This window comes from Pristis pectinata, chromosome 3 (genome assembly GCF_009764475.1).
Source record: "Pristis pectinata isolate sPriPec2 chromosome 3, sPriPec2.1.pri, whole genome shotgun sequence".
In the NCBI taxonomy this organism is placed as follows: Eukaryota; Metazoa; Chordata; class Chondrichthyes; order Rhinopristiformes; family Pristidae; genus Pristis; species Pristis pectinata.
Window position 1 is genome coordinate 69,807,929 of NC_067407.1, and position 15,163 is coordinate 69,823,091.

At 42.1% G+C, this 15,163-nt stretch overlaps 1 protein-coding gene across 1 annotated transcript in view; it reads right to left on the reverse strand.

The window, feature by feature from the left end:
- The window catches only part of tulp4a (TUB like protein 4a), a 178,179-nt gene that overhangs the window by 76,906 nt on the left and 86,110 nt on the right, over window positions 1-15,163 (reverse strand). The window contains 2 exon segments of the mRNA XM_052011964.1: window positions 2,497-2,721; window positions 5,388-5,554. Of these exon segments, the coding sequence (XP_051867924.1) occupies window positions 2,497-2,721; window positions 5,388-5,554 (392 nt within the window).

Genomic DNA, 15,163 nt, shown 5'->3' on the forward strand with positions numbered 1-15,163 from the left:
TCAATCAAACCCTTTCCCAGAAGTACAATATAAAATGATGCATGTGACCTGTCCATTGGCCAAGATGGCAGCGTGACTGACTTCCTGTTCCACTGCTGGACTCAGCACTGAGCTGAGAGGCCACATACACTTCATATCTGCCCCTCAGCTTTACACCAACCAGTGTTGCATTGTATAGCCTCATACATTTGAATGGGGATGCCAACCTTCAGTAAAAGGTGTCAGTTTGTTTTTCCTTTATTTTAAATATTGTTTTTAATTAATTTACAACATGGTTTTAAATGAATTTGTTTTATTTTAATTTTACTCAGTTATTTAAATGTTCATCGTTAATCATTAGGCAATTAGGAACAGTAGAATAGGTCACCCGCTAATCCATGAGTAGGGCCTTGGTTTCTGTCACCTGCAGCCAAGCACGTTGTGAAATGGTTGCAGTAATGACATTAGCAGGACACTGAAGCTGCACAGCACAAAAGTGTAGCCCATGTGTGATGAATGCAAGGCACAGGCCATATGGAGAATGATAAATTCCATTGTATGTAGTGCAAAACAATTTAGAAAAATATTACTAATAATTTAAATCAACATTTATATACAACTTTTGAAGGGCAAAGACAGACTTCTTGACATCCACAATACAAGAGGAGTGCCTTGCCAAAAAAATTTCCAAAGAGACATCCACATGGAGAACATGCAACTTTTGGTAATCTAGCCTTTGAAGTTTATTGAAGGAATGATAATGATGAAAAGACTGGATTTCCCAAATAAGAAACAATAAACTATCTGGTTTCACACATATCTTAGCTGGCAAAATCAGGGGGCTATATCTCAAACCGGACATTGCAATATTCTGGGGAATATGCTAGCTGCTTTGAAAATTCATAAACTCTAAAGCTAGTCATTCTAGCAGGTATGACCTGCATTGCTACCATAATTTATACCCAAACATGACATACAGACAGCTTCAGAGCACGATTCAATGAGGAAGCTTAGTTCAAAATTCAAAAGGACCAATGAGTTGCAAGAGTGGAACTTGCAGAACCAATTCTATAATTTCCACCTAAAATTTCCACACAAGGTTTCTCCTTGTGATCTTTACTTACTAAGAATGTTTCTAAAGAGTGGTAATAAAAATTGATTTCAGTGAATTCCCCAACAATTTTGAAAACGGCACCTTTCACCAACAATAACTTTTCAGTGGAGAAAAAAAACTGGAATTAGATATGGTTCAAACTCATGTTGGTACCAAATCTTTGCTCTGGGAGTCAAGCAGCAATCTATGTGCAAAGGGCCCTTTGTCTCCAACAGTTGCTGCTTGACCTGCTAAGTTCCTCCAGTTTTTGTATATTGCATGAGACTGCAGATGCTGTAATCTGAAGCAAAAAACAAACTGCTGGAGGAACTCAGCAGGTCAGGCAGCATCAATGGAGGGAAATGAACAGTCAATGTTTCTGTTCGAGACCCTTCATCAGGACTCTTGCAGCCTTGTGTCCCCTTCCTGCTCCTGAAATGGTGAAGTGGAAGACACTACTAGATCCATGCCATAAGGGCAAGAGAGGGAAAGTTTAAAAGGAGATGTGCAGTAAGATGGGATGGGGCAAGTTTAAAGGAGATGTGTGGGGGTAATTTATTTTAAACCGAGAGTGGCAGGTGCTTGGAATGCACTGCCAGAGGTGGTTGTGGAAACAGACACAATAATGGCATTTAAGAGGCACTTAGAGAAGCACAACAATCAGGGATGGAGAAATATTGATCATGTGCGGGCAGATAGGTTTAGTTTAATTTGGCATTGTGTTCAGCACTGATATTGTGGGCCAATAGGATTGTTCCTGTGCTTTACTGTTCTACGTTCATGTATAGTGGTGGTTAATAACTTGTCCTAGCTTTAGAAGTGGAGTACAGAATTTTAACTATTGGGATCCCAACAACTCCATTACAGAAAATTAAAGTTAAATAACAAAACTGTTAAGCTCATGACCTGCTTGGATGTTTCCTGCAATGATCCTGAATGGTAGACAATAAAGATACTTTTGAATTTACAAGTTATGAGTAATGGATAAGGACATTTAATTTTATAAGACATTAGATTGAGAGTGATGGCTCAACACAGATTTAGCAAATGGCCTTGTTACCATCCTTGAAAACAGGCAGTTTTTCTTTAGAAAGCAGTAGATATGAAAAATCTCTCTCCTGAACTAATAAGCTGAGAAGATGTAATGGCTTTAGTAATGAAAACTGCTGAGGAATGCATGAGCAGGCAAATTGAGCAGTAACACCCAGGAGTTTTCATACAGCAGCATGGGGTTACATAATACATGTCTGACCCCCTAACACATGGCTAGTTATCTGGACTTATTCTATGTAGTGTATGCAAGTAAATATATCCAAGTATTGATCAGTTCCATTACATAGATGAAAGTAACATCTTTAATGTTGCATATATTTGACCTCTCAAAATAGGCTCTGCAACTTGATGCTTTTAATAATAATAAATACCTTAATTGTTGATACAAAGGCAGCAGTGAGGTATGAACAAAGACGAGGTGGAAGTGTTAATTTGCTGAAGTCTTTCTCATCACGAAGAGAAATGACAATAGCCTGCTGACACAATAATTGTAGGTTGGCAATCCTGTGCTCCACACGAACAACGTACAGGGCAGGTCCAGAAGATAAGAACAAACGTGAGTCACGATGACCCCAACAGATGGCTGTAATGGGACGCTGTGGAGTAAAAAGGAAAATACCGCTGAGCAGTACAATTCATTTAAAGAATACAATGAAAGTACTTTACACAGATTTCCATTTACTTTATGTAGTATGTGCATATAACCCATTTAATCAAATCATCTTGTATCAGCTTCAGATACACAAACTGAGTCACCTTTCATATTTACTAAATATTTATTACCTTTTCAAGACATGACACATAACAAGATGATTGGCTACATGTAAAAGGTTGGGAATGATTACTAGTGTTCGGAATCTGTGGTTTAGCATCACTGGATAGAGCATTGGATTTTACTGAATGAAATGTGGGGTAGGAGGAAGGGAGGCAAGGGTTGTTGGAGCTTGATGATTGCAAAGAGGTGAATGAGCTGTGGTATACATCAAACTATTTTTGAAACTAAATCTTTCCTGCATTGTGTTTGACGGTATATGAGGATTTAGCAGCACTGAGGATGGGGAGAAGTGATGTGGGTTTTCAGTTGGAGATGAACAATGAGAGTCACAAATGAAATTAAAGGTTGTTATGTTCTTGGCTCTTTATATTTCTCTTTGCCTCACCCAATGGTGAGATGATACTTAAGATTTTCAGTAGTTCATTACTTGCCTTTTCTCCAATTAGAGAATCAAAGTTGTACAGCATAGAAACAGGCACTTCAGCCCACTATGTCCAAGCTAGCCATTAGTTTTATATACACAAATCCCATTTACCCACATTTGACCTGTAGGTTCTCACGCCTTGGCAATTCAAGTGCGTGTCTAGATACATCTTAAGTGTTGTGGGAGTGCCTATCTTCACCACCTCCTGAGGTAGTGCATTCCAGATTCCAACCACTCACTGTGTGTGCCCATCTCTGTGTGGGGTGGGGAGGGAATCTCCCCTCAGGTCCCCTCTTAACCTCCTTATACCCATGTCCTTTTGTTTTAGTCATCCCCACCAATGGAAAAAGATCCTTACTATCTACTTCATCTATTCTCCCCCCCCCTCAATTTTATACACCTACAGTACATCAAGTACCCCCCTCAGCCTCCTCTGCTCCACAGAAATCAAACCCAGCCTATTCAATATCTCTTTATAACTAAAATGCTTCAACCCAGGCAACATCCTGGTGAACCTCCTCTGCATTTTCTCCACTGCAATTAATCCTTCCTATTGTGTGGGAACCAAAATTGCACACAATACTCCAGATATGGCCTGTTTTCATAAAGCTGCAACATGATGCACCTACTCTTATATTCCATGCCACAGCTGATGAAGGCATCCACCCCATATCTATGCTGCCACTTTGTGATCTATGGACTTGTACCCCAAGGTCCACCTGTTCATCAACATTCCCTAGGCCCCTAGCATTTACTATTTATTGTCTTAATTGTTGGCCCTCCCAAATACATCACTTTACAATTGTCAAGATTAAATTCCATTTGCCATCACTCTGCCCAACTTTCTAGCTGATCACATGCCGTACCCTTAGAAACTCCTCCTCACTTTCTACTACATTACCAAAGATTCCCATGTGTGCCAAAGATTTGTAATCATCTCTATTGTTTGATCACCTTATTTTACCTTCCAAGCCACCAGAACAATTATCAAATAAAGAATAAGAAAAAAAACTTTGCAAGGCACATAATCTGACTTTTCTTGCATGTTCAAAAAAATCTTAGGTTTCCTAAAACCATGATACTTATATCAAAGCTGATATATTAGAAGTGTGGTGATTCTTTTGCCGAGACCAATATAATAAAATATCAATTGTTTTACTAGGATAACTAAAGCAATGCTTACAATGGTGATAAATAATCAGTAAAATACAACGTACATAAATACATATTCATCTGAAAATATCAGAATAGAGCCAAGTGATTGCACTGTCTTTGCCCCTCTGCATTCTGCACCCACCACTGGGATTCTACATGTAGAGTATCCTGAAGGAAATTGTGACCTTTCACATAAAACACTATTTAAAGACCTGTTATTTATAGAACTTACTCACTGACTCCTTCACAAAGCCAAAAACAGCAGATTAATGTTTTATGTTGCTTGTTGACCTTATTGTGCACAAAGCTGCCAGCCATATTTACTCACAGGTCAGTAACTCAATTAAAATTGTTGTTCATTACATGTGGAAAAAAAAGTGCTGTATAACTTTCCCTTTGTATAAAAAGCAAACACACAAGCACAGAGACTCACACATCTTTGCTTGATGCATCATAATCCAAAAATTATTACTACCTGCCCTTTTACCTCCTTCCCATCCTGAGGGTTACCAAACACACTTTGTGGGTGAGGCAGAGATTTTTGTACTTCTTTCAGTTTAGTGTAAGCATTCATTGGCCAGGATGTTGTCTTCTCAACGGAGGGCAGATCCAATGCAGACTGGTCAATCACATTACCGAACAGGTACATTCAGTTCTCAAACCCTGATCCCAAGCTTCAGATCTTCAGAGCTGGAAATTCACATTTGTTCCAGAAACAAAAATGTTCTGGCATCGTGTAGGCTAATAGGCCATTTTTAAAAGTAAACAAAATAATTTTAACTAAATTATTCTTGAGGGTGTGATTCAACACCCAATACTTCCATTTTCCGTGAAACTAATAAGGTAAATTTTCAAGAATTATAGTTAACAATTAACGACAAGACAATGACTGGTATAGACTTGTATACCTGGGTGGGACTTTCCAGTGTGTAAATATGTTCTCCATGGTTATTAAAGAATTTAACTGCAGCATTTTTCACTACTGGAACACTTCCTAGTTCGTAAGATTGACTCTGCCTTTCCATGCCTGCGACAGCCAGCAGGTCTCCCTGTGTGCTCCACTGTACGACCACATCTAGAATAATGAGGCAGACACAAAAATCAATTAAGCCAAATACTTAACAGGGACAATAGAACAAGAGTCAATATGGTCTTCAAAAGCAATACACAAAATTGTAGCAGTCCTCAAAAGAATTGTTCAATGGACTGAGAGAAATACAATACGAAAACAGTCCTCTGTGACTGGTCATCGACCACCCATTTACACTAATCCTACATTAGTGCCATTTAAAAAAAATTATTCCCACATTCTCATCAATTTCCCCCAGATTCTATGACTCACCTATACTAGGGGCAATTAAGAGGGGTCATTTAACCAACCAACCTGCTTATCTGTGGAATGTGGGAGAAACCCCCATGGACACAGAGAGAGCGTGCAAACTCCACTCAGACAGCAGCTAATGTCAGGATTGAATCCAGGTCTCTGCCTCTGAGGCAGCAACTCTACTAGTTGTGCCATTCTGCCATCCATAAAAAGGTTAGATTTTTTAGTTACCAATTTTATGTTGAAAAATGAGCCTAAAGTCTGTGTGCACATTATAAATGGGAGTATACTCATGAGATGGAAAAAGTAATTAAGCAATTACATATAAAACAAATACATTGTCAGTCCAGAGACAATGGTGTGGATAAGGATTTTAGCACCAGAGAAACTAACGCAGATGAAGTTGTTTAAAAATTCCAATGGTGGCACTTCCAAAGCCCTTCTTTGATATGTGAAGTGATCTGAGGCATCCTGAGGACACTAAAGGCACAATTTAACAGGGAATCACAAGAAACTGCAGGAGATACGTTAAGGAGTGAGCACCTCACAGATCAGAGTTTCAGTGAGGTGCTCACTCCTAGGCTGCAGGGTGACCACCAGGAGAGGGAAGGGGAACAGACAGACAGTGCAGGGCTCCCCTATGGCCATTCCCCTCAGCAACAAGTATACTTGTTTGGACACTGCGGGGGAGAGTATGACCTTTTTGGGCAAAGCAGCAGCAGCCAGATCGGTGGCACTGAGACTGGCTCTGAGCCCTGGCAGGTAAAGGAGAAGTCAGGCAGTCAAGTGATAGGTGACTCAATAGTTAGGGGACAGATAGGAGATTCTGTGGCCGCAACATAGACACCAGGATGGTCATAGAATCATAGAAAGTACAGCACAATACAGGCCCTTCGGCCCACAATGTTGTGCCGACCTTTAAACCTCGCCTAAAAACTAACCCCTTCCCCCCACATATCCCTCTATTTTAAATTCCTCCATATACTTATCTGGCAACCTCTTGAATTTGACCAATGTACTTGCCTCCACCACTGCCCCAGGCAGCGCATTCCATGCACCAACCACTCTCTGGGTAAAATACCTCCCTCTGATATCTCCCTTGAACTTTCCACCCATTACTTTAAAGCCATGCCCTCTTGTATTGAGCATTGGTGCCCCAGGAAAGAGGCACTGGCTGGCTACTGTCTATTCTTCTTAATATTTTGTATACCTCTAACATGTCTCCTCTCATCTCCAAAGAGTAAAGCCCTAGCTCCCTTAGTCTTTCCTCATAATGCATACTCTCTAAACCAGGCAGCATCCTGGTAAATATACTCTGCACCCTTTCCAACGCTTCCACATCCTTCCTATAATGAGGCAATAAGAACTGGACACAGTACTCCAAGTGTGGTCTAACCAGAGTTTTGTAGAGCTGCATCATTACCTCGCGGCTCTTAAACTCGATCCCACAACTTATGAAAGCTAACAGCCCATAAGCTTTCTTAACTACCCCATCCACCTGTGAGGCAACTTTCAGGGATCTGTGGATATGAACCCCCAGATCCCTCTGCTCCTTCACACTACCCAGAATCCTGCCATTAACTTTGTACTCCACCTTGGAGTTTGTCCTTCCAAAGTGTACCACCTCACCCTTCTCCGGATTGAACCCCATCTGCCACTTCTCAGCCCAGCTCAGCATCCTATCAATATCCCTCTGCAATCTTCAACAGTCCTTCACACTATCCACAACACCACCAACCTTTGTGTAGTCTGCAAACTTGCCAACCCACCCTTCTACCCCCTCATCCAAGTCATTAATAAATATCACGAAAAGTAGAGGTCCCAGAACCGATCCTTGTGGGACACCGCTAGTCACAGCCCTCCAATCTGAATGCACTCCCTCCACCAAAACCCTCTGCTTTCTACAGGCAAGCCAATTCCGAATCCACACAGCCAAGCTTCCCTGGATCCCATGCCCTCTGACCTTCTGAAGAAGCCTACCATGTGGAACCTTGTCAAATGCCTTGCTAAAATCCACGTAGACCACATCTACTGCACTACCCTCATCAATCTTCCTGGTCACCCCCTCAAAGAACACTATCAGGCTTGTGAGACATGATCTGCCCTTCACAAAGCTATGCTGGCTGTCCCCGCTCAGACCATGATTCTCTAAATGCCCATAGATCCTATCTCTAAGAATCTTTTCCAACAGCTTGCCCACCACAGACGTAAGGCTCACTGGTCTATAATTCCCTGAACTATCCCTACTTCGTTTTTTTGAATAAGGGGACAACATTTGCCACCCTCCAATCCTCTGGTACCATTTCCGCGGACAACAAGGACTCAAAGATCCTAGCTAATGGTTCAGCAATCTTCTCCCTTGCCTCACGGAGCAGCCTGGGGAATATTCCGTCTGGCCCTGGAGACTTATCTGTCCTAATATTTTCTAACAGTTCCAACACATCCTCCCTCTTGATATCTACATGCTCCCCAACATTAACCTTACCAGCACCATCCTCAGCATCATCAAGGCCCCTCTCCTAAGTGAATACTGAAGAGAAGTATTCATTGAGAACCTCACCCACTTCCACAGCTTCCTGGCACATCTTCCCACCTTTGTCTCTAGTCAGTCCTACTTTTACTCTCGTCATCCTTCTGCTCTTCACATAAGTGAAAAAAGCCTTGGGATTTTCCTTAACCCTACTCACCAAGGCTTTTTCATGTCCCCTTCTTGATCTCCTCAGCCCCTTAAGTTCCTTCCTTGCTAACCGAGATTCCTCAAGAGCCCTATCTGATCCTTGCTTCCTAAACCTTATGTATGCTGCCTCCTTCTTCCTAACTAGTTGTTCCACCTCTCTTGTCACTCATGGTTCCTTCACCCTGCCATTCTTTCTCTGCCTCACTGAGACAAATTTATCCCTAACATCCTGCAAGAGATCCCTGAACAACGACCACATCTCCATAGTACATTTCCCTTCAAAAATGTCATCCCAATTCACACTCTCAAGTTCTAGCCTTATAGCCTCATAATTTGCCCTTCCCCAATTAAATATCTTCCTGTCTCTTTGCTCCTATCCTTGTCCAAGAGAATGCTAAAAGTTAGGTAGCGGTGTTCACTGTCCCTCAAATGCTCACCCACTGAGAGATCTATCACCTGACCCGGTTTATTACCTAATACTGTGACAGGAATCAGTCTTGGACACACTTAACAAACTCTGCCCAGTCTAAACCTTTGGCACTAAGCAGGTGCCAATCAATATTTGGGAATGAAGTCTCCCATGATAACAACTCTGTTATTCTTGCACCTTTCCAAAATCTGCCTCCCAATCTGCTCCTCAGTATCCCTGCTGCTACCTAGGGGCCTATAGAATACTCCCAGTAGAGTAACTGCTCCTTTCTTGTTCCTAACTTCCACCCATATTGACTCTAGAAAGGATCCTGCTACATTATCCACCCTTTCTGCAGCTGTAATAGTATCCCTGACCAGTAACGCCACTCCTCCTCCTCTTCTCCCCCCCTCCCTATCCCTTTTAAAACACTGAAATCCAGGAATATTCAATATCCATTCCTGCCCTGGTGACAGCCAGGTCTTTGCAAGAGCCACAATATCGTAGTTCCACATATTTATCCAAGCACTTAGTTCATCACCCGTATTCCTGATACTTCTTGCATTTAAGTAAAAGCACTTTAGCCCATCCACCTTTCTACGTTTATACCCTATACCCTGCTTCTCCTTCCTCAAAGTTCGATCTGACTTTACTCCATGCACTTCTTCCACTGACCTATCCCTCCAGTTCCCATCCCCCTCGCAAACTAGTTTAAACCCTCCCGAACCACACTAGCAAACCTGCCCTGAAAGGATATTGGTCCTCCTTGAGTTCAGGTGTAACCCATCCACTCTGTACAGGTCCCACCTTCCCACCTTGTGTTGCATCCCAGGTGCCAGGGTCAGGGATGTCTCAGAGTGGCTGCAGAACATTCTCAAGAGGAAGGATGTGCAGCTAGATTGGCACCAACAACATAGGTAAGAAGGAATGAGGTCCTTGTGTAGTGAATGTAGGGAGTTAGGAAAGAAATTAAAGAGCAGGATCTCAAGGGTAATAAACTCTGGATTACTCCTACTGCTACGTGCTAGTGAGGATAGAAGCAAAGTTAGAGCAGATGACTGCGTGGCTGAGGAGCTGGTGCAGGGGTCAGGGTTTCAGGTTTCTGGATTATTGTGACCTTTTCTGGGACAGGGCGACCTTAACTGGAGGGAGTATCCTGGCAGGGAGAATATCCTGGCAGGGAGTTTGCTGCTGCTACCCAGAATGGCTTAAGCTGAATGGCAAGGGGATGGGAACCAGAGCACCAGGTCACAGAATGGAGGGACTGAAGCTCAGGACTGAAGATAGGAAAAGGGGAAGCCCAATATAGAGGGAGGAAAAGCAGAGCAGGGATAGGTGGACAAAAGAGGGGAGGTGGGGTGGGCACCAGGTGGTGATAGGTAGTTACAGGTAAGAGATGGTGAGAGGCAGGTGTAGGGAGGAGGGGAGAGCAGATTCACCAGGGAATGGGACAAAAGGTAAAGAGAGGAAAAAAAAGGGTTAGAAAAAAAAGATACACTAGGAAAAAGAAAAAAAAAGGAGGCATGTTTGGGGGTGTGTGTGAGGATTACTTAAAGTGGGAGAATTCAATGTTCATGCTGTTAGGCTGCAAGGTTCCAAGACAGAAAATGAGGTGTGCTTGGAATTCTCCTGGCAGTGGAGGAGGCAGAGGACTGACATATCTGTGATAGCGTGGGAGGGGGAGTTGAAGTGACTAGCAATGGGAAGATGCAGATCACGGTTACAGACAGAGCGCAGATGTCTGTGAAATGGTTACCTAGTCTGCGTTTGGTCTCACCAATGTAGAGGAGGCCACACTTGGAGCACTGAATGTAGTAGATGATTTTAAAGGAGGTGACTCTCTGTCTCACCTGAAAGGACTGTTTAGGTACCTGGATGGAGATGGTGTAGGGGCAGGTGTTGCACCTATGGAGGGGCAGTGGAAAGTTCCTGGAGTGGGAGTGGGATTGTGGGGGGGGGAAGAGGGGGTCGCAGAGAGCAGTCCCTGCGAAAAGCAGAAAAGGGTGCAGAGGGGAAGATATGCTTGGTAATGGGGTCCTGTTGGAGATGGTGGAAGTGGCAGAGAATGATGTGTTGGATACACAGGCTGGTGGGATGAAATGAGAGGACAAGGGGGACCCTATCCTTGTTGGGTCTGGGAGGGGTGGGGTTGAGAGCGGAGGTGTGGGAAATGGCAGAGATACAGGTGCGAGCTCTCTCGACCAGTCGGGGGGAAGCCACGGTTAGAAAAGAAGTTGGACATCTCGGATGTCCTGGAGTGGAAAGCCTCACCATTGGAGCAGATGCAGCGGAGGCGGAGAAATTGAGAAGAAGGGATAGGATCCTTGCATGAGACAGGGTGGGAGGAGCTGTAATCGAGGTAGCTGTGCACATCAATGGGTTTGTAGATGATGTCAGTGGATAAGGAATGTCTTGAAATGGAGATGGAAAGATCAAGGCAGGAGGCAGAGGTGTCAGTGATAGTCCAATTAAATTGGAGAGCTGGGTGAAAATTAGTGGCAAAATTTATGAAACTGTCGAGTTCCACACGGGTACAAGAGATGGCACCAATGCAATTGTCAATATAGTGGAGAAAGAGTTGAGGAATGGGGCCAGAGAAGGCTCGGAACAGAGACTGTTCAACATAGCCAACGAAGAGGCAGGCATAGCTGGGCCCATGTGAGTGCCCATAGCTATGCCTGTCACTACTTCCCCGCACTGACCTCTGTCTTTAGTCTCTTACACTTTTCCAATGAAATTTAACATTAGCTTGAAGAAGAACACCTGATCTTCTGACCTGGCATATTAAGACAGTCAATATCCAATATGATTAAACGACTTCAGATAATCATACCTTCCAGTCTTCTCACATTTCCAGCATTCACTTTTTCCTCCCTCTCCTGGCACTTCAGATTTGATTTGTTACTTATTGCTCCTCCACATGCATCTTTTGTTATTTTCTAGTTTCAACCAGCCAGCATCAACACCACCACTTCTATTAACCAATCTCACATACTCCTCAGCCTATTACAGACCTTCCCTTTTGTTCTCTCTGCCCCTCTCTCCCTCTTCTCAACTTTAAATTTCATTCTAAATTTTCCCAGTTCTGATGAAAGATCATCGACCCAAAATGTGAACTCTGTTTACCTCTCTACACAGATGATGCATGACCTGTTGAGTATTTCCAGCATTTTGTTTTTTTATTACCGATACAAGCTGATAAACAGGCATCTTTGGGTGCAGACTCAGTAGCCTCTTTTACAAAAAAGAGCAAGGTGGCAGAGGTTGTATTAATTGTTGTGTCAACTTCTGTATCTTGAAGAGTCAAATTAATAACATTTCATTTGCTGGGATGGCTGACCAAACATCCCTCCATCTTAACTCTATTAACATGCCAATTAACAATCCCTTTGAAAAGTATATTTGAGAATATTGAAGATGCCAAAGCTGGTAGTGGCATGCAAAAGTTTGGGCACCCCTGGTCAAAATTTCTGTTACTGTGAATAGCTGAGTAAAAGATGACCTGATTTCCAAAAGGCATAAAGTTAAAGATGACACATTTCTTTAATATTTTAAGCAAGATTACTTTTTTTATTTCCATCTTTTACAGTTTCAACATAACAAAAAAGGAAAAGGGCCCGAAGCAAAAGTTTGGGCACCCTGCATAGTCAGTACTTAGTAACACCCCCTTTGGCAAGTATCACAGCTTGTAAATGCTTTCTGTAGCCAGCTAAGAGTCTTTCAATTCTTGTTTGGGGGATTTTCGCCCATTCTTCCTTGCAAAAGGCTTCTAGTTCTGCGAGATTCTTGGGCTGTCTTGCATGCACTGCTCTTTTGAGGTCTATCCACAGATTTCCAATGATTTTTAGGTCGGGGGACTGTGAGGGCCATGGCAAAACCTTCAGCTTATGCTTCTTGAGGTAGTCCATTGTGGATTTTGAGATGTGTTTAGGATCATTATCCTGTTATAGAAGCCATCCTCTTTTCATCTTCAGCTTTTTTGTTTACAGACGGTGTGATGTTTGCTTCCAGAATTTGCTGGTATTGAATTGAATTCATTCTTCCCTCTACCAGTTTTTCTCCAAACTTTCCCACGTCCTCACCACAAAATTCAGCGTCAGAAGTTTGCAAAGGAACATCTAAACAAGCCTGATGCATTTTAGAAACAAGTCCTGTGGACTGATGAAGTTAAAATAAACTTGTTTCCAAAATGCATCAGGCTTGTTTAGATGTTTGGAGAAAAAAAGAGTGCAGAATTTCATGAAAAGAACACCTCTCCTACTGTAAGCACGGGGGTGGATCGATCACGCTTTGGGCTTGTGTTGCAGCCAGTGGCACGGGGAACATTTCACTGGTAGAGGGAAGAATGAATTCAATTAAATACCAGCAAATTCTGGAAGCAAACATCACACCGTCTGTAAACAAAAAAGCTGAAGATGAAAAGAGGATGGCTTCTACAACAGGATAATGATCCTAAACACACCTCAAAATCCACAATGGACTACCTCAAGAAGCATAAGCTGAAGGTTTTGCCATGGCCCTCACAGTCCCCCGACCTAAAAATCATTGGAAATCTGTGGATAGACCTCAAAAGAGCAGTGCATGCAAGACAGCCCAAGAATCTCGCAGAACTAGAAGCCTTTTGCAAGGAAGAATGGGCGAAAATCCCCGAAACAAGAATTGAAAGACTCTGCTGGCTACAGAAAGCATTTACAAGCTGTGATACTTGCCAAAGGGGGTGTTACTAAGTACTGACCATGCAGGGTGCCCAAACTTTTGCTTCGGGCCCTTTTCCTTTTTTGTTATGTTGAAACTGTAAAAGATGGAAATAAAAAAGTAATCTTGCTTAAAATATTAAAGAAATGTGTCATCTTTAACTTTATGCCTTTTGGAAATCAGGTCATCTTTTACTCACTTAGCTATTCACAGTAACAGAAATTTTGACCAGGGGTGCCCAAACTTTTGCATGCTACTGAAAGCTAGTGAACACCACAACATAGCTTTGCTTCATACCATTATCAATCCTGAACTCAGATATTTTATTCTCTTATTGCATGGTTAGCTTTATTTTCCCAAGGAACACCTTTAATAGGGACACTACCTTGAGTGGATGTTTTAACTTTACTATAGATGTCTTTCCTGCTATGATTATCAAATAACTCCAGGAGGTGCCTGTTGTTTCACTGCTTCCTTCCCACAAAAATGCAGTGGGAAGCAGGTGGCAATTATGGAACATCCGGTTCCGAATCTACAATAGCACTCGGGGTAGTCTCTTTCAGCAAGGACATAGGGATTCTTTTCAGTATGACCCTCATCTACACATTACCAACCATGCTTAACAGAAAAATCCTTCTGTAACTAACGTAGTCAGCTCTGTTTCAGTCTGGACAAGATCTATACAAAAAGATTCAGAACTGCTTTGAATAGAGGGGACCTTCATGGTACTAAAGATGAGTCAAAGAGGCACTTGAATATACTTATAAAATGATTACAGACCTGGAAGCAAAACATGGTAGCACTCAGATGAGTGAACAAGAAACAAAGAGATGAATGAAAATCCCATCACAGAGAAAGATGGTACCATCCTGACTGACAGCCAAGAATAACTTTGTCGTTGGACTGAGCGTTACACTCAAAAAGTAATTATCAAAATTAAGGTACCTATTGAGCCCTGGTTATTTATGTACACAATATTCTGAAGCTTAGACGGGACGATTTATGTAATTAGTATTTTATAAAGCACAGTATAAAATATTTTCAAACAAGCAATGATTTTGTTGATAGAAGAATTCACACTCAATGAAGATCCCTTCTCCCCCCAACCCCCATCTTGAATGCACATTACATCAATAATTAAAAAGCAGAAAAATCACATAGGTAAGGCACCTGAATATTTCAAGTATCCCAATAATTTCTGTGAACTTGCACTTGGGTAGAAACATCCTAATGCTGCAGAACTTGCTCAACAAATATTGAAGAATTCATTTCTCCACCCAGTTTTGGATTGGTATGGGCCTGGGATTAACAATGTCCAAGCCAGGTGTACAAATATACACAAGAGTGGTTGGGAGATTTATCCTTGGGCATTATCTTCTTCCATATCTCAGTCCTGAGGCTCCCCCTTCCTGAAACTCATGAATAGCTAAACCCTTCTAATTCAGTGAAACATTTATTTAATAACCTAAATGCTGAAATACAAATTTAGGTGTTATCATAAAACAACAGTATTTTTTCAAGTACATGCATACTGTGTAATTCTCAAAATCCTCAGTTTCTAGTATTCATCTCGTCTTCA